Source organism: Mytilus galloprovincialis, chromosome 4, assembly GCF_965363235.1.
Source record: "Mytilus galloprovincialis chromosome 4, xbMytGall1.hap1.1, whole genome shotgun sequence".
NCBI classification, from domain to species: Eukaryota; Metazoa; Mollusca; class Bivalvia; order Mytilida; family Mytilidae; genus Mytilus; species Mytilus galloprovincialis.
Genome location: NC_134841.1, coordinates 73,140,413 through 73,165,333, shown reverse-complemented (window position 1 = coordinate 73,165,333; position 24,921 = coordinate 73,140,413). Strand labels below are relative to the sequence as shown.

Here is a 24,921-nt window from a genome sequence, read left to right as displayed (position 1 = left end):
ATCAAAGCTAATACGTGTTAACACAAAACTTTTGACTACTTGGTAGGTAATAATGCTCTTGGAGAGGAAACCTACACCACCAGTGACATCAAACAAGTGGTTGAAAAACAACTCTTCAAAATACCAGGTTTATAATTATTCTTATTTCGAGTATTTCGAACAATATTAGGTTACGTAAGAAGTTCATTTGTAACATAACCATACCAATGTCAACACATAATGGCTGACTGATGACATAGTTATACTTTATGGTAGGAAACCTTCAACACTAGTGGAATCAACTCATAAGTATAAAACTCACCAAAAATACTACGTGTAAATGTTTTTCGCCAGACGCGTCTACAAAAGACTATCAACGACGCTCAAATCAATAAAGTTAAAGGCAAAAAAAATCCGAAGTTGAAGAGTAATGAGTACATAAAGTGTCTGAAGATTTTGCATTGTCGTTTGTTTTTTGTTGCATTTCAGTTTTGTCGGTTGTTTAGTTGTTTTCCTCTTTTAGTTGATGTGTTCCCCCTCGGTTTAAGTTTGTAATCTGGGTTTGTTTTAATCTCAATCGATTTATGAATTTTGAACAACGATTTGCTACTTTTACCTTTTGAATTTTCCTCGGAGTTCAATATTTTCGTGATTTTACTTTTTATTTGCCAAATACAACTAACATAACTGGATATCTAGGTAGAACTGCCGTAGTATTTCAAACCATTCAAAGATTGATATATTAATAGTATAAATATGCCCTTTTCAATGGTAATTCATGTCAATACAAAAGAGCTGTCTTCCTGCCTGGTAATACCTTCGGAAAGGAAACAAGAAAGGCAGAGTTCACATATAAACAAATCTCCGTGGTTGTAAATAAAACTCAAATATACCAGGCTTATAAGAATTTCGCATACAAAAGACTCATCAGAGACGCTCGAATAAAAAGTAATTTAACAGGCAAAACAACAATATACAAAATTGAAAAGCAAAGGGTACCCAAATGTCGGAAGATTTAGCAAAAAACAGATATTGTAATTCATTTATGGGGTAAAAAGTCATTAATGTTTCTAACATCTCATAATTTTGTAAATAATTTGTTTACAACTATGAGCATATCAATGACAATTATTGTCTACACAGAACTGTTGACTACTGGGTAGGCAATACCCGAGAGGAAGAAACCTCAACCACCAGTAGCATTGACCCAGTAAAGTTATCAAAGTTTTTAGACTTCAAATTTCCTAAGCCTGATGGTCTATTCTTCTGGAAAAGACTTACTAATGACGCTGAAATCATAAAAGTTAACAGGCAATACATGTACGAAATTAAAGAACAATGAGTACCCAAAATGTCGAAAGGTTTTGCTAAATAAAGCTATCGTAATTTATTCCCGATGTAAACATTTTTGGATATAATTAAAACTGCACCCTTGCTGAGCTGTTATAAAAAGAGGTATACATTTAATAGCATTTAGTAGGAATTTCTACTGCAACCCAAAATTACATACGTTTGCAAATTATTTAACAAATGTGACTTTGAAAATTATCAGGCATGTTCAGCTTTAATGTGATATAAAGTTTGCTTGAATATCCTTAATTGTTCAAAACTTTCAATGCATTGAAGGAACGACTTTTATGAAAAAGACACTATTTTTAAATATTTGCTCCAACTGAGCATCCAAATTAATAGTTCTTTACCTGAATACTGAAACGTATCTGCTTCCGATCTTATATTTCATATGATAAATGGAAGCAAAAACAGTATGTGTTTAATTCATGCATATCAAAAAATAAAATACGAATAAACTGAAAACTAGTCCGTTAGTTTTCTTGTAATATATAAAATACACATTGATCAGTAGACCGAAGCATACAATGTATGTTATATTTATTATCATTTATAGAGTGACAAATGATAAACATAACATTACGTAGTTTTATATGAGAAAGATAATACATATTAATATTAATAACAGAAAACATAATTAATATCATCAACTGTTATTCATGTACATTCCATTTAACTATGTAACCTCTGAGGAAGAAAAAACAAAACGAACAGAATAACGATAGTTTATACTTGTTGAATACATTGTACTATGAACATAAACGGTACCAATTTCTGCACCAGATGCGCATTTTGACAATCGCTGTCGTTTAAGTGACGATTGAGGCAAAACTATTCGAAAATCCAAAGCTTATTAAAAAGATAAAGAGCTTTCAAGCATAAAGGACAACAAAGGTAAACTGAATTCATTCATTTGCACGGGTACCAATTTTCACCTGAACCACGAAATCAAGAAAAATTGCTATCAAACGAATTACAATTAATCCACAATTTTTAAAGTCAGGGAAGGAATCAGAGTTTTGCATGAGTGAGATACATTAATTTTGAATAATTTCCAAATTTGGAGCTTAATAGTGAAGAGCCCGTTCCCTGTTTGGACAACAGCGTATCATGCAGAAAGAATGTGCTAGCTCTTGCAACCCAAACACATTAACAAAAAGTCACGGATGGAACCGAAAAGGCCAAACGCTTTTTTCTTCGGATCTGAATTTGTGACAAAGGTATTAATAAAATTATGATATCGCAACGATTAAAGATTTGTAGGATAAACAAGTACTTCAAATAACCCGCGTAAATCTTCAGATATTAACTGAAAAGATAATCAAGCGTTTAGTACATATGTTCCTACAATTACAATGTGAAATGCTGTAAAACGGCTGTTAAAAATACATATATATCAGTCTGTCAGTTTTCATTGAAATTATAACATGTCGTATGAAGTTCCATATATGGTTTTTTGCTTTGACATTGTGTATAGTTATAGAAGAAATGGAATGAATAACCAAATTGTTCAAATAACCAGTCCTGTTTTATGAACAACTTGTTTGACCTTGTATTTGTCATCTGTCATATTTAAAATACTCGTGCATTTAGTTGACCAAGTAAATTAATAGCATTTTGAAACAGTTGTGTTTCATGCATAAAATGCACATGGACATTTACTTTAAATGAATTTCAAGTTAATTGTATTGCAGTATTATAGTTAGTGCAAAATGAGTCTATGCTCTTCAGGGCACACACTTGTTTCTCTAGCTACATATAAATGTATCTTTAAATTTAGGCGCCAGTGACGAAGCACTATTATAATTTTTACTTTGATTTTTATGTTTTGCAATCGCCGTTTTGTTTTCCGTTGGAAGATGTTGTATTGTCTGAAGAAGGGAACTAATGGCACAAAGAATCCACTTAGGTCAGCGATTATATCATGTGATCTGGGAAATGATTGTATGTTCTTCAAAGAATATAATAAAAATTTCTATTAGCATGTCGTTTTATACATGAAAAGTACATATTTTTTGTTGTTGCAATACACATTAAATTTTAAGAAAAAATGGGTGGTTTGATTAATATGTACAGTTTTAAATCATTCGGTACCAAATAAAGATTTGATCGTTGCTTTTTGTTTCAGCATCAAATATCTGACAGTTAATATCTAAAAAATCTGTATTTTTTTGGTACAAGAAAAACATAAATAATGGCAAAAGTAGTATAACGATGTTCAAAAATCATAAATCCATTTAGAAAAAAAAAAACCCAAATCCGAGTTACATTTCAAAACCGAAGGAAACACGTAAACTATAAGTGGAAAACAACAGGAACACCGAAATGTAACAAAAACAAACACGCATACACATAGAAACGAACTATTTGATAACAACTGCCATATTTCTGAAATGGTAAACGAGTCGGATTTTTGTGTTCTCGCCCATAACGAATTATATTATGTCTCCTCATCATTTTATAACTTTGAGTCCGAGAGTTTCGGTCTCTACTTTAACCTGAATTTACCTCATTCTTTGAGGAAATGAATGAAATAAAATGTCATAATGTTGTTTGCTTAAATTGACGGCTGAATGAAACATCGACCAACAAGACGTCGAGAACATGCTATCAAGAGACCACTGTGGCCGTTTAGAACACCAAACGTTATTCCACCTAATCAATTGAGATTCTTTAAAACATAATTTGATGACAATCCCCCAAAAAGGCAGTACAAATTATTTAAATACTACCACCGAATGTTTCAGAACGGCAAACACACCCTTATTAGAAAACTTTCAACCTTGTATTGACCTCTAGATGTCTAATTTCTATGTAATCTTGTACCTGATTTATTGTTTGAATCATTTAATTTGTAATTTCTAAATTCATATTTCGAGACGGGTTTTAACCCAGAAAAGAACGTTTATATGTAGCCGTTGGCCCAGATATTTTCTGCATGTGCTTTATGAGGTAATTCAAGCAAAGCAGATGATTTATTCTTACATGAGAGACATGATACAATGTAAACACGGTAAGCACCTTACATGATGTCCTCGTTATTGACTAGTGTAAAGGCCTTGACTTATAGAACTATTTTGTGTGTCCATGTATAGCTTGTATAAACGTACCACTTTCGGCATAAACAGCAACAATGTTATATTTATATTTTTTTATTTCTGCAATTGTATCTACTGCACTATGTGCATAAATACAAATTTGATGGGACATTTATAACAAAAAATTGCAATATTTAATAAATATATCTTTGGCATATATAACAATATACTACAGTCAATATTTACATACAAAACAATAACAATAAAGCATATATAGGCACCATCATAATATCTTTACTGGCCAAGTTTTTCCAGTAAAGGTCAAACCAAAGTCGGAAAGGAAAAAATTCGCATTATACACATGCCTATAGTTCTCTATCAAAATTTGGTTTTGATTTCAAATCTTACCGTCTCTTGTAATAATTTGATTACAGTATGATTTCAATTAGAAGAAAAAATATTGTACAACATGTTTTGTTCATGCAAGTCAACAAAATTTTTGATGCTTTCAATTGTAATGGAAAATACCTAAAAGCCTCATTTTTTAAAAATATTATTAAATTTTGTTGAACACATTGTGGGTTAACTTTATGTGGAGCGGTCACATATTCAATTGAGAATTATATTTTCTGTTTGCATTGTTTAACTTCGCGAAATATCTGGAAAACCCTCAACAGGTTTAAAAAGGAGTTGTTCATTTGTACTGCACATTGAACATTTTTTTATTCATTTAATCTAGCAAGAAAATGTTGTTGATTCGTGAAAAGTTACGGAAATTTCTTCATCGCTGTTGCTAAAAAGAAATGAAAAAAAAAGTTATTTCATGCTATTTAGAAGGCATGCATTTAATGTAACAAAATGCCATGTTCATGACTAGATATAAAATTACAGAACTCATAGCTCGTATTTGTTTACTTTTTTCATATTACTACTAAGGAGTATATGCGATAAGTCACTTATTTGGTTCACTGTATTAACAAGAAATAAATAAATATACTGTAAAACTACATCAATGGTATAACTTGTTTTAGTGATAACGTGATGTATTTTGTTTACAGGGGTAGGAAATACACATGTACAAGAATACAAGAATGCAAACTAAACGATGAAACCAGAATGATATCTGTTGTGAACAGATTAAGTTTGTTTACACTGTATATTCTAGAGATGCATTTTTGAGCTGATAGCCTCACATGTAAATAATTTAAATCAAAGATACTGTAATATAAACTTGCACAAACATCGAGCAAGCAAAATATATCATATTTCTCTTATTTTTGGGGGCAAATAGTGTCCTATCGCACATACTCCATATATCAGAATTTTAAATAATTACAATTTATTGCAGAAGAAGACAGTTACATTTTTATCATGTCTTTATTGTATGATAAAGATGACTGAAATACCTGAATTGGAATGTGTAATGTAATAATAATATAATGACGTAATATACAGGTATAAGACAAAATTAGGATAGAACATAACTGCTATGCAGATTAGCTATTTATAACAACATTTATTACACTATATATGTTCGTTTAACAAAAAATTACTTAAAAAATATCACAAGAAGGTGTGTAAAAACAATAGATGACATGATCTCCGAAACAGTGGATTTAGATGTCTATTTTACGTCATTACATTAATTCAGACTTAAAAAAACTTGCACTTTCATATTTCCATATGAAAATATTATGAAAGTAAAAAAAATATATCGAAATCATGAAAACCTTAGATTCGAAACTTAATTCTATTTATAAGACAAAAGACACAATAGTCATTGTTTCGGAGATCTGTAATAGCAATGCTATGGTCTCTCTATAGTGTGATTGCATACGTAATGCGTAATTTTACCCGTGTTTCCGACCAATGTTTCACTGGTAATAAATGCACATTTTAGGTCACTGGAAATTTATTGGTTTTTGCTCAAGGATTTCTTATATTTTACAATGCCTTAATGGTCAATATTTAATTAGGAGGTAGTCATCCTAGTTTGTACAACACTATACATTTTCTTATGTGTTCATGCATAAAGCTATAATCTCGTGTCGTAAACGAAAAAGGTTAACATTCAATGTAAGATTACACGAATAGGAAGTTTCCATCCGTTATGAATAAATTAACCTCCGTAACAGTCCCTCTGTCACTGCTCATTTTACAAATAAATGAAAGCCCGTAGAGTTGCATTCGAATGATTTATCAGAATTATCTTCTGTCACGTGCTACACAAATCACAGCCTCTTTCCCATCACAGCTCGTACTCATTCGGAATGCATATGTTAAATAATTGAAAACAATGCTAAGTTTTCTATATTCATCTACCAGGTGGTTTTCGCTTCTTAGATTTTTTTCTATTCTTTTTCTGCCGCCGTCTGTTCATTTTTCTGTGTCCTTTCGTAAACATTCCTTGATATTTTTTCATATGTCTTAATTTATGAAATGTTTTTTGTGGGTTCCAATTATCACTATATTCATTAAAATTAACTGGACTATACGGTGACGGCGTTGTATTATGTTGATCTATCGCTATTAAAGTGAAGTCATAGCACCTTTCTAAACGTGAGTTTGGCTTCTTTTTATAGCCTGGTAACGCTTTACCTCGAACAGAATTTCTTAGTTTTTTCTTCTTGAATCCTATGAACCAGTTATGTTCCTCGTCCGCTAAGCGGAACTGATAATATTTGTCATGTGTAATGTTGTAAACTAGATTACAACTATCAAGTGGATGATGCTGAAAAAGAAAAAAAACAACATTGTATTAACGAAATAATTTATGTTCATAAAATTACAGAATAAATATTCGTACGAAAAGATAGAAATGAAATACCAGTTTAACATTGCATATGCACTGAAGTATAATACTTATGTATAATGTAATACTTCAATACATATACCTACCTCTTCGATGCATAGTTAAATGCATCTACATAACAACCCGGTAAAATATGATCAATTAAAAACACACTGAACATCATTTTGGAAGACTGTTAAAATTAAAATACCTAACCTCCGAACTGCAAGGAAATTAGAACGGAAATACATTCATCAAATGGGAAAACCAAAAGTTCAAACACATCAAACCAATGGAAAACAACTGTCATTTTTTCTGACTTGGAACAGACATTTGTATCGTAATCAGATGTAAATATATTTATACACATTTAGTTAAGAGTATGGATCTTTTGTTTACTAAAATAAAATAAATAAACGATTGTGGTTTTGTCTTTGTTCATAGTTAATTTTGAAATCAATAGACATAGGAATGTCGGTCTAAATTCGAAGAGGTTTCCTTCCGAGTAATTTCAGGTGCGTTGTACTTTGCCTTTGATTTCAAATATTTTAAAGATTGACAGTTACTTTCCACAACAAAGGATCATATTTCCACTAATTACATGACAAGCACCTGCATATTAATTGTACAATTGTTAAAATTACTATCTATATCAGGCATTCCTATAGCCTTCAACAGTTTTTCACCTCAAACCAAATTAAGAAAAACCTTTGCTGAGGGTCTATATAAACATAAAATGTGCTATTACAGTTTGACGTCAATCTTAAAACGAGTGACTGACATTGAACAATAAACTATACGTTACAAATAGACGATCACTTTTATTAAAAACGACTGCCAGTATATGCTGAAATTCATTTGTCCATTTTTTGTTATGGTTGTCGTTTTCTCAGGACCCTCATAAAATTGAAAATATGATTTATAGTGTAGTGTTCAATAAATTCTCAAGTTACAACCCTGATAAGTATTTTGTATTATTTGTCTTGTTCTAATGGTTTTATGAGCACCTGCATATAGCAATTTGTTTTGTATTTATTCACATGTGTTTAACAGAAAAAAGACAAGGGTTCTTATTTTAAATTTAAATGTACTTTTCGTCAATGATATAATTTTGTCGTGATTTACTTAGTGCAAAGTTTATCAATTTCGCATACTAGTTCTTATACTTAACTGTAGGTTGATAACTATATTTACTTAGGAACAAGAATTCTGCTTTACGAATAAAAATTAAATAAGGATTATTCAATATGTCTGTTATGAAATAAGTAGGGTTCGCTCAAGTTAAAATTATGCACCTTCCACTTCATTACTTTAGATATGATGTTCCTTTCAAAATAGAAAATTTTCATTCTACAATGTTAAATATTTTGGATGAACCCAATTTAAATTCATATTTGGATTAAAATGTATTCATTTAGATTGCTTGGATAGAAAAATCAGGTGTTCCTCAAGTAATTTAAATAAAAAGACGTGTTATGAAATCACAAAGAATAATCTCTTTTTATTTAATACATTCAAAGCTGTATTGAATAATATTTATGAAATACTAACGAGTTCAGCATGCCATCGATCGTAGAATGTATACATGTGTATTTTACCATGCAAATTTGTCATTTATTATTACACCGCAAATGCTGTCGATTTTAATATTAATACCCAAAACCCTGATGGTTCGGGTGATTGTCGTTGTTCCCTCTGTCATTTCGATTTAAAAGTTAGGTAATCCCGAGAAACACATTACACTGTTCTTTCTATGTCAACCCTACGTAATTTGTAAAGAAATAGGATTTGAAATTCGCTTGTTATTAAACAGGTTGATTTTACAAGGTCAAAGAGAATTTCTTGATTAAATCCTCATTTCACTTACATGTGACAAAGAGACAAGATTTTTGTACCCCCTGTGGTTTTAACCTATCAAGATTGAGCTAAAGAATCAATATGTTATTTTCACATTTGTTTAAAATTGGTATATAAATCAATGCTCACGTTAAATGCACAATGTAGAATAACAGTGTGGTTATGAAAAGTTCAAAGATTTAGCCGAAAGTGTTGATGATTTAAATTCCATTAGAAACTGCATTTATAGACTAGTTCCAGATAAATAAATTAAAAAAAAACAAAAAAAAACAAGCATACTATATGCAATTGTACGACATCCGTATGTAATTCAAATACGAATTATACAAATTAAGACAAAAATTGGGCATCATACGAATGATAACAGAATAAAACATTTATAATTTAAAGATCAACATATTCTTAACACAAAATGAGACTTTTATAGATCAGCATATAAATGACACAAATAACGCATCTTTTGATCAACACACAAATGACACAAAATAAGACATCTATTGGTAAACAAAAACATGACACAAAATAAAGACATTTATAGGTCAACATACGGTCGACCTTAAAAATAGACAATCGTCTAGCATATCAGTATATACAAATCATAATTGTTCGAGTCGACAAGAATATATATGATTTGTCATCAAACCGAATTTTCAAAATGAAAATAACACATACTACCAGTAAACGAGTTATAGTCTAAAACTAATATTTTTATCTTATCATCATCTGAAAAGTCTGAACAATAAATCGTTCGGTGATCGTCAGTCATTCAGTCAATCTTGAGTACGGTAAAACAATTCGTTTGTAGTCAATTCAGTATGATATAAACAGGTATATTACAGTAACGGAACAGTTTGAATCTAGACTGAACACATATTGACTACAAGCGAATCGTCCGAACAGTACTGAATTAACTGCAGTGGATTAGTCTGAAAATTGACCGAAAGACTAAAAATGAAATAAAACTTTAATCTTTTAAGAGCTGTTCAGATTGAAATGACCGGTTCAGAATAAAATTGACCACGCAAAATCAACCCTCCTACATAAATGCAAAATGGTATGGACAAACGTATCTTGATCAATTGAATAATACGCACACCCTAACCTTAAAGTAACAAGTGATGACGCTAGTGAAAATTATGAATATCAATTACATCTGATAAATTTTTCAGCAAAGTTATTCCATTTCATTCACTCAGCAGGAACAAAATATGTATTATCATTTACACCAAATATACTTAATATTTTACTAATGCTTACCCGTGCTCTTAATCTTCCTTTATTGTTGAAACATAAATACATAAGACTATCTTCACCTTGCAATCTTACTAGTCCGTTACGGCCTATAGATTCCATGATTATTGATGCTGTAAATATAAAAAAGAAATTAAAGTTAGAACTAGTGGCAAGAATTGGGCATGTAAATCTTAAAATGTGCAAATTATACACAAAAACAAAAAACACAATTTGCTAAAGACCATTACATAAATCGAAAGTTGAGAAATATTGCTATGATAATTGGTCTTATATCCATTATATCATTTTTTTGAGAGAAGGGGGTCCTTAACTGAAAAACTCTTTTCAACTCTACTATTAATATAAATAACAGTTTCTATAGAACGGAGCATTTAATGAAAACGTTTATTGTTTATCAAATATTTTCAAATTGTCAGTGACGCTGTTTTATATCATTTCATAGCCCATGAAATTCACAAAAAGACGCATACCAAAAAGATAGTACCTACATGAAGAATAAAAAGGAAAACACGTTTCAAATATATGAAGCTTAAATACAAATAAAAATTCCACTAAGTGAGGTACTGTGTCAAAGATTATGATCATTCACAATCCCTTTATCTTCTTATATTTTAATTATTTACTCTAAGATCTTAAGAAATAAGATTTAGTCAAGCTGAGCACATCTTGTTGACCCTAATCTCGTTGAAATCGTGTGACGTCAGCCTAAATTTAGAATGCAATATTTTGTTACTTAACTGGTAAACTAACAGTTTAGATTTATAGTAATTGCGAAGTACTTTTAAATGAAACGACAACACGCGCAAAAAAAAATGTTTGTCGCCATTTGAAACTGAAACTCTAAACATTAATGACATGACACATTTTAAGCTACAAGAAATTTAATGAAAAGAAGAAAGTTTAAGGTATTTATTATTAAGCAATCATTCCGTAGTACGTTATATAATACACTCAATGCATGCAATAATATAAATGACATAGAAAGAAAGCAATATATATATAGTGTATGAATATGAAAAGATGTCGCCTTAATATCAGTGGGACATTAAAATAATTTTAACGCTAGAATGAAAAGAATGCAGTTTGACGGATAGAGTGACAGTCAACCACTGCAAAAATTAACATGGATTTAAATCTCCATAAATTTCATTCTAGCAAAGATTCATACTTCTACGTGTGTAGAATATGAACATACAAGAAAATGATTATAGTATAATATTTTAATCGAATCACTCGCCTTGGGAATTCCTCATTTTTATCTTACAGTCAACTTGACGCTCATCTTGTCGTTCAATGAAAGGAACAGTAGGACACAATTTCATTTACCTCTTTTTTTTCATTTTCAAAAACGACTTGTAACTTGAAGGCGGTCCACAAGTCGTCCTTAAATCAACATACAATTAAAGGGTTGAGAGCATCTGCTCTGACAGTAAACAGGCCTGTTAAACAATCTTTCTGAATTAAATCCATTGTCCAGAAATGGACACTGCCAGATACCGAATTAAACGAAACATAGCGCAAATTAACTAGATGTCTTATTTTGATTTATTTCAATGCATGTTGTGCATGACTTTATACCCTAACATCTGTCAGTTTTGGATGGACATGACTTAATTTGAATTTAAAGAAAACTAATCATTGTTTATGAGCTAGTTCCTCGGCTTGACCACAGGAAATTGAACATGTAGAATCCATGGTTAGTGTTTATTCTTATTATAATCTTCAAACTAAATAAATAAGACCTTTTGTTATAAATTTCTAAACGAGCATATGCAGTAATTTCGTAAGGAAAATATTTTACTCGTCAAACTTGAATTAACGTAACTGTGAATTAATTTCAAATATTTTGATTTTTTTCGCGGATGTCCTTATTTGGCCAAAAAGCACACAGTGATCTTTTGTCGGAATTTGATGTCCAGCCTACCATTTTCGAAAAACAAACATCAAATGATCGAGTTTATGATATTGATGTTGTATAATGACCCCCATCAAGATGTTGGTAATTGACTGAATATACTAGATGTGTTTTGGCCAATTATTATGCAATAACCAAAGTGGTCAAAAATCATAATTTGTCTGATAAATAAAGGTAACAGTAGTATACCGCTGTTCAAAACTCATAAATCCATGGACAAAAACAAAATCGAGGTAACAAACTAAAACTGAGGGAAACTGAGATTAGCGATTTTTAAAAGGGTTAATAGTTATCAAAGGTACTATGATTATAATTTAAACCGCCAGTCGCGCGTTTTGTCTAATTAAGACTCATCAGTGACGCTCAGATCAAAATAATTATAAAACCAAACAAGTTGAAAAGCATTGAGGACCAAAAAATTTCCCAAAAGTTGTGCCTAACACGGCTAAGGTAATCTATGCCTGGGATGAGCAAATCCTTAGTTTTTCGTAAAATTCAAAATTTTGTAAACATAAATTTATAAAAATGACCATATAATTGATATTCATGTCAACAGCGAAGTGCTGACTACTGGGCTGGTGATGCCCTCTAAATCAATTTATAGACTATCACGCGTTTAATAAAATCGAGTGAGTTCAGAAGCTTTGAAAGGAGAATAATTTCCTTAGCACTTCATCCAACTAAGTTGCATGATTCATTTCATAGGAGCAGCACTTAATTCCAGTATGACTTGCAAGAATTTAATCTATATAAACTTAGACAAATCACGCCTTTAAATAACCAAACTGAAAGTAATAGACAGTGCATGTCTTATACTTACTACGGTTAGGGAATGACAACTGAGGTTAATTATCATTTCATTCATCTGTGTAATCTATTATGTAGGTAAGATGGCGATATAGGTTTGGTCATGATAAACTGATATTGAAATAATCATTTACACGCAAAATATCAGATATTTAATCAGCATCGTTCGAATGGCATCCGGTTAGGTCTACAGCAATGATGGTCCACTGTATTCAGGGAATAAAGTAAAAATAACGCAATCCAAGGAAAAATCAAAATGGCAAATAGCAAAGTCAAAAGCATAAATACATCAAACAAACAAAAAAACAACTGTCGTATTCCTGACTTTGTAAGTTGACCATAATCCTGTTTGGCGTTTTGCTATTCAATCCCTATTAGTTATACAGTTGACAATGTTTGTCTGGATTTCAAAGAATTTGATTCAAGAACATTCACAATAAAGGTAAATTCAAATAAGATTCAGAAAACGGTACACTTTGGTTTGATGGATACATGACATTAAAAGTAATATTACAAGGTATGTTATTTACAAACTACATAACAATATGACAGAACTACAAACTACATTACAATATGACAGAAATACAAACTACATAACAATATGAAGGAACTTCAAACTACATTACACTATGACAGAACTACAAACTACATAACGATATGACAGAACTACAGAACTACACACTACATAACAATATGACAGAACTACAAACTACATAACAATATGACAGAACTTCAAACTACATTACACTATGACAGAACTCCAAACTACATAACAATATGACAGAACTACAAACTACATAACAATATGACAGAACTTCAAACTACATTACACTATGACAGAACTCCAAACTACATAACAATATGACAGAAATACAAACTACATAACAATATGAAGGAACTTCAAACTACATTACACCTTGACAGAACTACAAACTACATAATAATAAGAAGGAACTGTAAACTAAAATATTAAAGCAGAATAAAGAAGGACACTAAACACCCAAAAATCATGTATTTTTTTTAACTACTACTTTACTAGATGATCAAAGTAGCATAATTAATCGCAGATATGTTAAATCCAAAGTCAGAGTCAATGAGTATTGATGACAGAAAAAAGAGAACCACGAAACACTAAAGAATGGAGATCAATTAGACAGTGTTGAAGCATTTTACATTGTTTGAAGGTATAGAAAACACGTCTATGTTAATGCCAATAGCAGAACACTAGCAGCGATCTACACAATTTAAACAGTATATATATAAGGTAAAGCACTTACTATAACGACCAGGTGGCGTCTTTTTGCCTGATGCATCAATAGAATTACGCCTTGTTCCTGGTTTGATTCGAACGAACATATCACTACAGCGAGATTGGATCCAATATCGCCGTCTTCGACTTGGTTCTTGATTCTCTTTGTCAGGAATCGGGTTTTCATCAATGCCTAAGTTTGGTTTAAAGTCTTCAGCAAATACGAAACGATTATCAGTATTTATATTTGGAAAGGTGCTTTCTTTTAAACCTAGATCGGGTTTAAATTTTGTAGAAATCTGAAAAAACATAAAAGTTTAAATCAGTTAGTCTTATATTTATCGTACATGATTTTAATGAACATTGAACACAACTGTCTGTAAAGGAATATCTAACAGATTTGGTTTCTAAGTGTTGATACACCAACATCGTTTGAATATAAGTAACAATAACGGCGTTGAAATCATGCATAGTGTTACTATTCCTTTGGTTATTAACTTGATTCCCGTGAATGAATCGGTGACAAATTCAAGTTTAAAAAAAACCAAACTCATCAAAGATACCAGGTTCGTCTACAAAAGACCCATTAGTGACGTTCGAATAGAAAAAAAAAAAACATCAAGCCAAATGAAGTACGAAGTTTAAATCATTAAGGAACAAAATTGAACATTTCGATAAGTTTTGCTGAATACTGGATAGGTAATCTTCCATTCAGAAATTGTCTTATCATTTAGTTGTAACATGTTAATTTTTTTTTATATTGTGAAAAGTACACAGGCATAGAAATTAAGTTTAAAAGATTACCATAAATATCACAACATTATTACTCTGAAGTGGATAATGTGGTACCATTGCTGAAAATGATCGGGCACTGTGTCCCTCATTATATTAGTTGAAGGGTCAGATTATTCACTTCTGTATTCAATCAATTTGTATCAAACCACTTTTAAGTTCCTCGTTGTGCTTTGAATTGTTAAAATTCTCACCATTGATTTCACAAGAAAGAACACTTTAAAGGGCCTGTTTAAGAATCTAAAGTATTTTTGAAGTATTTAAAGGACTCGTCCATGTGGCTATTGCATAACTAGAATATAAAGAGTCCTTGTAGGCCAGAGAACTTGCTGAAACATTTACATTCTTTAAACCCATCTTAGATATTTATAATGAAGTGTAACAAGATTTTTTTCATAGTTTATGAAGTATGAGGCAAGTAAAAGATAATAAATTACATCCTTATAAGTTTCTTTAGCTTTTAAATTTTAAGATTTATAGCCATATTTGTTTGATAAACACAAGATCTATAAATGAGATGAAAATATTATTCAGAATAGTAATAATTTTAAAGTTTGATAAGGCATCCAAGTATGTAAAAAAAACCCAAATCGTTTGACTTAAATATGATCTTTTCTGATTTTGTATCAGACTCGCATAGGTAGGCCAAGTCTTTTATCGACATAAAGGATTGAACGTATTTCAAAGTTATATTGAAATGCTTTAAATGATTTGAGGTCCTCCATATGCAGAGCCCAACCCAGCTATGGCCAACCGAAAAATTATCTAACGTTTACTTATCTCGGTATTTATCTAAAAACTGTTTCATTACATATCAAAACTGCTCTGAACTTAAGGTATTTTCTCATGTCAGAGTAAATGTGAAGTGCTAAGGGTCTTCTCGATTATTTTTTCGTATCTGGTAGCTTGGAAATGAGACGGAAATATTTGTAATCTAAACGAACATACATCTTTTATGCAGCGTTAATTGTGTAATGTAAAAACAAACCACTATACAGGTATAAATGCCTTTGAAGGCGTGACGTTATAAGGTATATAATAAATTATGAAAATATATCTGAAATGAAAAATCTCTCCTTACAATATATGGGCTTTTAACATTATTTTATAACTTTTTCACATATATTACAATCACTTTGTTATGTCCTATGTTACGCATAAAATTCTTTTCGTTTTGAAATCTGAATCTTTATTAAACAAGTTATCTATTGATGTTGTTTTCAACACTTTGCTCCTAAACTTTGTACTAACCTAAAATTTTCTAATTAGTATCCTATAAAGACATAAATTTGAAAATATGAACAATATATTTTACATTCTTCATGGTTTACCATTTTTTTCAGTGCTTTCTTTACTTAAGTACATCGACACCTGTGGTAAAGAGTTCCCACGATTACTAATTTTATTACGTGTTTTGTGCTATAGTACTTTGTTTATGATGCTATAGTCTTTTCATAAAGAAAGTCATTTAAATATAGATGGTATATTAGTGTATTCATTTATCTATACTATCTAACATGCCAAATATAAAAGGTAAGAAAACGATTTTCGCCTCCTAGTTAGTCGGTTTATTAAACTGAATGACCATATTAGTTTCGTATTCGTAACTTTAATTGAATAGCCAATTCATAGTAAGGTTAACGCCTTCAATGCTTTACGAAAGTCACGTGATAGGATTCTGGAAGCCTCGTGCATCAACAGCATTAGAATATCTGTGCCATTCGTTCAAACATAATTTTTTTTCTTCTGAATTTAGAAATTGGAAAAAAATTTCAGATTTAATCAAGCAGAATCGGTATGCATAAACTATTCTGCACTTGCTTGTCGCCATTAATCAAAACGAACATCCCCGGTCGGTGATAGATCGTGCAGTAAAAAGCCTACCAATCACAGGAAAGAAATCTAAAATTCTACCTAGTTGAAAATAACAATGATTAACTATTGTTATGTAATCTACAACCTAAATTAATCATTGGTACAATTTTTACTGAGAATGGAATATTTGATTAAATAAACATGCTGCATGATAGCCTTGTTTTTCTTTCAAAGTCTCCAAATTTCTTAAGGTGTTAATCGCGTGTTTTTGCTTCTGCAGCAGACGTAGCATTTACATGTTAATATGGGTGGTAAAAAGACTGAACTAGGTGAACTTCTTCCAGATTGTTCTTCTGCACGCGACTAAACAGGATTTCAGTCGGAAAGCAAAAAAATATCGAAGAATTAGCCGATTTTACGGATTTGTTGTACATATATATTTGAGTTTACCGAAATACCACTAATTGGGGTTTGGGTAATAAAAATGATTTTTTTACGGAAGCCGATAAGGGCCATTCAAAAAAAATTAATTATGTCGTAATTACGACATAGCATGTCGTAATTTCGACATAACATGTCGTTATTACGACATCGCTATGTCGTAATTTCGACATATCATGTCGTAATAACGACATCACTATGTCGTTAAAACGACATAGCTATGTCGTAATAACGACATCGCTATATATAAAAGAATATGTATTATGATTGCCAAGAGACTAAATGACACAGAAATTAACAACTATAGGTCATCATAATGCCCCCAATAATTAGAAAAGTCCCACATAGTCAGCTATAAAAGAGGGAGGAAAGATACCAGAGGGAGAGCCCCCGAAATGCTGTGTGGCAGACAGTGTTATTAAATAATTATTAGCTCCCTTGGTAAAACTCCAAATTTCATATTTAATGTATTTCATTGTTAAATAATTTACATGAAGCTTAATAAGTATATATTTGTTAATTGCATAGCTTTTGCTATTTGAATTCATTGGTTAAAGATTTTTTATTTATATTGTAAAGTTTAATATTTGCATCGTCGCAAAATCTTTGGTTACCTTCTTTGAACCTTCAGTGAGAAACTTATATATTTTTTAAATCCCGTTTAAGTTCTCTGCCGTAGATGGGCTGTACAGCCAGACAAGTTTGAAATAAACAAATAAGACGTGGAAATATATGAGGACTGACATTGCATGCCAAGCATTCCGTCTCTCTTTATATAAGCGCAAACTACATGGCTTCTTGTAATAAGGGTGAATTGAAGTATTGATAGCTCTATTTCTACTTTCAAACGTTGGGCACGACATTCCTACAACACAACGTTACACTTTAACATGCGGCGTCGAAAAGGGTTTACATGAAGCTTAATAAGTACATATTTGTTAATTGCAAAGACTTTACTATTTGAATTCATTGGTTAAAGATATTTATTTATATTGTAAAGTTTAATATTTGCATCGTCGCAAAATCTTTGGTTACCTTCTTTGAATAGATTCAGTGAGAAACTTATATATTTTATAGATCCCCTGAAATTATACCGACCGTGTATGTTAGGTCTAACATTTATTTCTACCAAGGCAAGACAAGCTATCCATCTCCCTACAAATAAGTGCAAACTGCAAGGCTTTTTGTAATAAGGTTGGATTGAAGTATTGATTGCTCTATTTCTACTTTCAAACGTTGGGCACGATGTACATCGCCTAGGATTTAAAACAGAATCTTCGAAATTTCATCCGCAAAACAAAATAAAAATAAAAATGTTAGAAAACGCGAAACAATATTGTAACAAGTTCAGTATATGTTTTAAATTATGTTTTTACAGCTCTTGATCATATACTAAGTAATATGTAGTTTATTTGAGGATTAAAATAAGAAAGCTATGTGAAAAAAACGGATGTCCAACGTTACATTTATGAAAAACTGTTTTAACTCTTATGTATAGTGATCCTATTTCTTATTCTCTGATCTTCTTAAATTGATTCTTGGAAGGAACAACGACATGTGTTGGTTCTCTGTGCCGTTAAAGCCGTTATTTTGCCAAATTTCATTTGACTCGGTGGCTGCATATTAAGCTGGAATAAGAAAAATGTCCAACGACGTTTTTCATAAACTCAACGACCGAAAGTGAATTTTATAAGTAGATATAGCAGAAAATGAATAAAAAGAGTAAGACAATAATAATATCTAACAAAAGTACAAATATTTGCCTCATGTGAGTTCAAATATTGCTGATTCAATAAAATCTTCTCTACACAGTCGTTTTTCAAACGGTAACCATTTTGTCCAAGTTGATATTTCATTTTTCAAAGCAGTTAACGCGTATTTTTTATAATTGATAAAAACAAAAGTTAGATACACGAAGAGTAAAAAATGCCAAGATTCTTTTCTTATTACCTACATATTTGGGTCTTAAAGGAATAAAATGGTTCCACACATTACAAAACGGTAGCCAGTTTGTCCAAACGTCTGAAAACGTCTAAAATCCTAAAGACGCTAATTTCCGACGTTACATGTGCTAAAGTTTCAATTAAATGTTCATGATAATTAAAACAAATCGTGTTATGAAATTTGGAAAAAGAGGTTGATGATTGCTGCCGAAAAAAAAGAATAGTGCATGTTGCTATAGACTCCGCCCGGGGACATAGGTTCGACACAGGTTAATTTTTGCAATTTTTATTAATCGTTTATAGCTTTTAACGATTTATTTAAAAGAATTGGGAAATGGGGAAAACATCCCATTACATGAACTTCGTCCAACTTTTGCAAAGACAAATTGGAGACACCAAGACAGTCCTCTAAATGTAAATGCGAATTGAAATTTATGTTACGGAAGTACTCCGAAATAGATCATTTAAAGTCGTCACTTCAGTAAGGTGCAATCACCAATATTAAAAGACTTAATACCAGTTCACGGAATGTTTTACTTCGCGATTTGTCCTGCTATATAACGGTCGTGATGAAAATAATTCCTGTACTAGCGAAGCCGGAACTTTTCGTCAATATAAACTTGTGCATGAAATGAAGGTAATTGAAAGACGAATCCCAAACAGCAACGAAAACCGTTTCATCGAATTAATAAAAACCCGGGATTATATTTGCCGTTTTCGCGGACGATCCAGGAGTAGATTACTATATTTTAGAATGTATATCAGAAGTTAAACGCTATAGATGACTTTGGAAATAATTCTCAAGCCAAGGTTCAAGTAATTGAAGGGGTGTATTTCGACAACTTATGTGCCAGGGAAAATACAATTCTATTCAAATTTAACCAAGGGTAAAAATGTTCGATTTACTTGCAGAGTGTCAGATATATTTGTATTGGTTGAATTAAGATATAGAAATTTTACAATGACAGATGATATGCACCTTGAAAGTTAAACATCCTATGATAAAACAAAAATATGGAAAACCGTATACATGTACTTCCGTCCCATCTTTCCTTCCTACATTACTTGCGACAGTACTGCATTTTTAGTTGAAATAACTTAAAGGGTAAACATTATTTAGCTCGAGGTAATTTTTGATAAAATGCCATCACAAAACGAACAGAACCAGAATCAACCAACAATATAAAAAACCAAATAAAACTTGCAAAAATTACGAAGTCAAAAACATTTTTCGACGCCGCATGTTAAAGTGTAATGTCGTGTTGTAGGAATGTCGTACCCAACGTTTGAAAGTAGAAATAGAGCTATCAATACTTCAATTCACCCTTATTACAAGAAGCCATGTAGTTTGCGCTTATATACAGAGAGATGGAATGCTTGACATGCAATGTCAGTCCTCATATATTTCCACGTCTTATTTGTTTATTTCAAGCTTGTCTGGCTGTACAGCCCAACTACGGCAGAGAACTTAAACGGGATTTAAAAAAAATATATAAGTTTCTCACTGAAGGTTCAAAGAAGGTAACCAAAGATTTTGCGACGATGCAAATATTAAACTTTACAATATAAATAAAAAATCTTTAACCAATGAATTCAAATAGCAAAAGCTATGCAATTAACAAATATATACTTATTAAGCTTCATGTAAATTATTTAACAATGAAATACATTAAATATGAAATTTGGAGTTTTACCAAGGGAGCTAATAATTAATTAATAACACTGTCTGCCACAAAGCATTTCGGGGACTCTCCCTTTGGTATCTTTCCTCCCTCTTTTATAGCTGACTAATCGGGGGCTTTTCTAATTATTGGGGGCATTATGATGACCTATGGTTGTTAATTTCTGTGTCATTTATTTTCTTGGCAATCATAATACATATTCTTTTATATATAGCGATGTCGTTATTACGACATAGCTATGTCGTTTTAACGACATAGTGATGTCGTAATTACGACATGATATGTCGAAATTACGACATAGCGATGTCGTTATAACGACATGTTATGTCGAAATTACGATATAGCGATGTCGTAATAACGACATGTTATGTCGAAATTACGACATGCTATGTCGTAATTACGACATAAAATTTTTTTTTTGAATGGCCCTTATCGGCTTCCGTATTTTTTCCTTCATTTTGATTATTTTAAGGAGTTATTATAACTTAAATTACAATCACCCACAGCCTTCCTTTTCTAATTAACGAATTGATACCAATGAATACCAGTCCTTAAGTCGACGGTAGATGTTTTTAGCAAATCGAACAGTTCTAAAAACATAAAAAAAAAGGGGGGGATTTAAAAACCTGAACAAATCGTGTTTAAATTTCTGTTAATACATATAACTATATCAACTTTTTTTCATATTGAACATACAATTTATCTATCTATATATATATGTGTGTGTGTCTAAGAATTCAAGTCAATTTCACATGAAATCTATCTTAATTCTTCCCTTTTCAATTATTATGTTTACGCCAGACATGATATTTGATTTATTGTCTTGTAATAGTAATCCTGTATCATGGTGAAAGGTGAGTCTCAAACACAAAAGCTCAATAATTAGCAACAAATTCTTTGAAAATTGTTTAATTGTATTCAACTGTTGCTTTTTTACGTTATTTTCCGTCCTTCAACGAGACGTATAATTAAAGATGTGTTGTTTTTAAATGAACCGTTCATGTATTGTTCAAGTATTGTTCAAGTATTTGAAGTCAGTTTTTTTGCCCAATTTGTAAGAAATTTACTAGTATGGTTAAATTTATAAGTAGAAATTGGATGGGTTAAAAAAACTAAACGCCATCAAGGTTTACGGAGTACGATCTCTAAGGATCTCTTGTGACAATGCTATATGAACCAAACTGCATTTCAATAACGAATTAAAGGTCAAATGTGACCCTCAGAGTATTGACAATTCAATGACACATTCAGATGTATTAATCCATGCATGGGGATTTATTTTGAAATTATTATCTCTTCTTCCTATCGAATGATCTTTGGCAATTGAATATCCTTCTTTTTAACACAGGATACTCAAATACAAGCTGTTCAAACACCTATCTAAATGATTGGGTTTGATTTGAAAAGGGTTTTGTGCATGAATAATGACAAGGAAAAAATGTTATTCACAATCTCATAGGTCTATGTGCATAAATGCCTAGCAAATTATATTGAGATGGAAATACCGCAAATATCTTCTCTTGCGCAACTTTCACTCTTCAAGAAAGGATTGTAAAGTTTAATTATGTTAGTAACAACTATAAACTATTCATTCTCTGTCACCTGCTTTTAACTTTACGACAGGTAAAACAAATTCCTTCATAAAGAGGTTTCAATTTTTATGGCATATTTTTTTGTTCTCATGTTCACTCAACTGAAAACTGCATGCACTTACCTGAAACTGTTTAAAATATTTCATTTATCATATTAATTCTCGGTTTTGATTAATTATACAAGTAAATATGTCCGTAATTTACATTTTTTCTTCATATTTCATTGAGAAAATGTTCATTTCATTTTTAGCAGACGTCCTGTTCAAAAGCAAAAATGCATCATAATCGTTTTTATACATGTATCATGATTACTTTATTATAATTATTATTATTTCACATCAGACAAGTAAATCAAATTTCATTGTACATTTTTAAAGTTAATTTATAGTTTGAAGAATTATCTTTTCAGATGATTAATCTCCATATGATGCCATATAAAAAGTTTCACTGCAAGGATAAAGAAAAAACTCAAAATTATAGAAAAATCGAAAAGATATACCATCAATCCAATTGGGCGTTCAAAACAGACAAGAAAGTTGAATGAACAAGAAATGCTCAGATTATATAAAAGTTTTTTTTTTAAGTTAAGATCTTGTTTTGTTTTTGTTCTGATAGTTTAATTGGTGGTAGGGTCAAATTGTGCTGAGAGTTCAACTTCAGGTAGAGCCAATCAAAGACAAAACTTCTAGGCTTACAGACGTAAGAAGTGATAGCACAATGACAGTTTGCGCATTGGGTCCGTGTTAGATGACAGATCAACCTTCTCATTGATACCTTGCTGTATCAGACTAAACGTGTCCGTCTATGATATTCATGTTACCGTACAGAAAAAATCATGTAATAGTTGCTGCTTTAGGTAAAGCGCCCATTAGTTAAACATGTGATCTAAATATGCGTTAACAATGCAATCGAATAATAACAGTTTTAGTTGTTAGAATCAGAAAAGTAAAAAGTTACGCTTTATGAGAACATTTATACAATTGAAATTATTTGTGGTAATCTTTTGAGCTGTAAGTGTGTCATATGAGACAAATAGATTATCTCGGATATAAAAACCATATATAAAAGGAAGTTTTCAAAATGATAGCTATCTCAGGTAAAAATGCTGATTTATAATAATATAAACTTGTAATATTCTTACAACTTATTACATTTTAAGTAGGTTGTAAAATTTAATTTTATGGCCTTAAAAATAAAGTCCACTTGTCATGTTTCGTACTTTTCTTTTTAACATTGATTTAAAATGCAATCTGTATTACATTAAAAACTTAAGAAGAAATCATGGCGACTTGAGAGGGTCTTCTCGAGTAGGCTAAATCGTTCGGAATACTTCTAGATATTAAGTAGATTAAGTTGCATAATTCGAACTACCATATAAACAGCTTTACTTCAAGTTTCATTATTTAACTGGTTGCTTTATTCATGCATTTGTTTGACTGATAGCGGACTTCATAATCGCATTTTCTACTAAGGCTCACGCAAATCCGCAACACCCTAACTTGACATAAAGTTATAAAGACCTGGGTTTTGTTTGTTTTAACTTACTTGACAATTATGTTTGTATTTTCCATTAAATAATCGAATACACTATTATGTTTACATAGTTGCCTTTGTAAACGAAATTATAATGAACGAAGCTTTTAATTTTTCAGTTTATTTGAATACTCTATGAGACTGTTTTGCAATTCATTTGAAATTGCAGCTTCTGTCAATCATATCATTTAAGAGTTTTCACTCTTTTCTTGTCAGATTTTAATACCTTTTTTAATTCTCATAATGCCGTTCGTTTTTGTTTACCTTCTTCAATTTATTCACTAATAAAACGATTTTGATGTCCGGGTGGTACATATCTGACACGAATGTAAAGTTCAAATTCTTACATGTACAACCAGTACGTGTCTTCATGGTGACTAAAGACGATTCCAAAACTGAAAGCATCAAGCTCATCTGCGCAAATTTTCTGTGACAAAATGAATGTATACAAATCTCCAATTTCAACTCGAATAATAATGTTTATAAATGATATTTAAAAAAGTTTGTTGGTTAACGTGCAGTGACAAATATTACATGAATATTCAGAGTGAAAAAAATCACGATAACAACAATGTAGGGTTGAAGAAACAAAATACTTGGTCATCGACAGATCAGTGTCTGGTCAAGCTCATGCAAGGGTCTGCTTGAAGCGTTCGTTTAGTGAGAAAAAAAAATGTATTAGTTGTGACACAAGATAATCTTCAAATATAATACCTCTAATTAGCACCTTTACTTATTCCGCATTCGACCACGTGTTTTTTTATAAGTATTGTTTTCCTAAATAAAGTCATAATTCTTTCAATATTTTTTATTATGTAATGACTATATACTTGTTTTCATAAATAAAAATTAAAGTAAACAACGGGTAATGGAAGTTTTTTTT

At 31.1% G+C, this 24,921-nt stretch overlaps 1 protein-coding gene across 2 annotated transcripts in view; it reads right to left on the bottom strand.

Moving 5' to 3' along the window:
* Positions 1-6,535: 6,535 nt before the first annotated feature.
* The window catches only part of LOC143072895 (uncharacterized), a 36,001-nt gene continuing 17,615 nt past the window's right edge, over positions 6,536-24,921 (bottom strand). For both annotated transcript variants that reach the window (XM_076248041.1, XM_076248040.1), the window contains exons 3-5: positions 14,269-14,539; positions 10,273-10,379; positions 6,536-7,098 (exon numbers count right to left, since the gene is read on the bottom strand). In XM_076248041.1, coding sequence (XP_076104156.1) covers positions 6,682-7,098; positions 10,273-10,379; positions 14,269-14,539 — 795 coding nt within the window. In that variant the 3' untranslated portion in view covers positions 6,536-6,681. The remainder of the gene's footprint in view (positions 7,099-10,272; positions 10,380-14,268; positions 14,540-24,921) is intronic.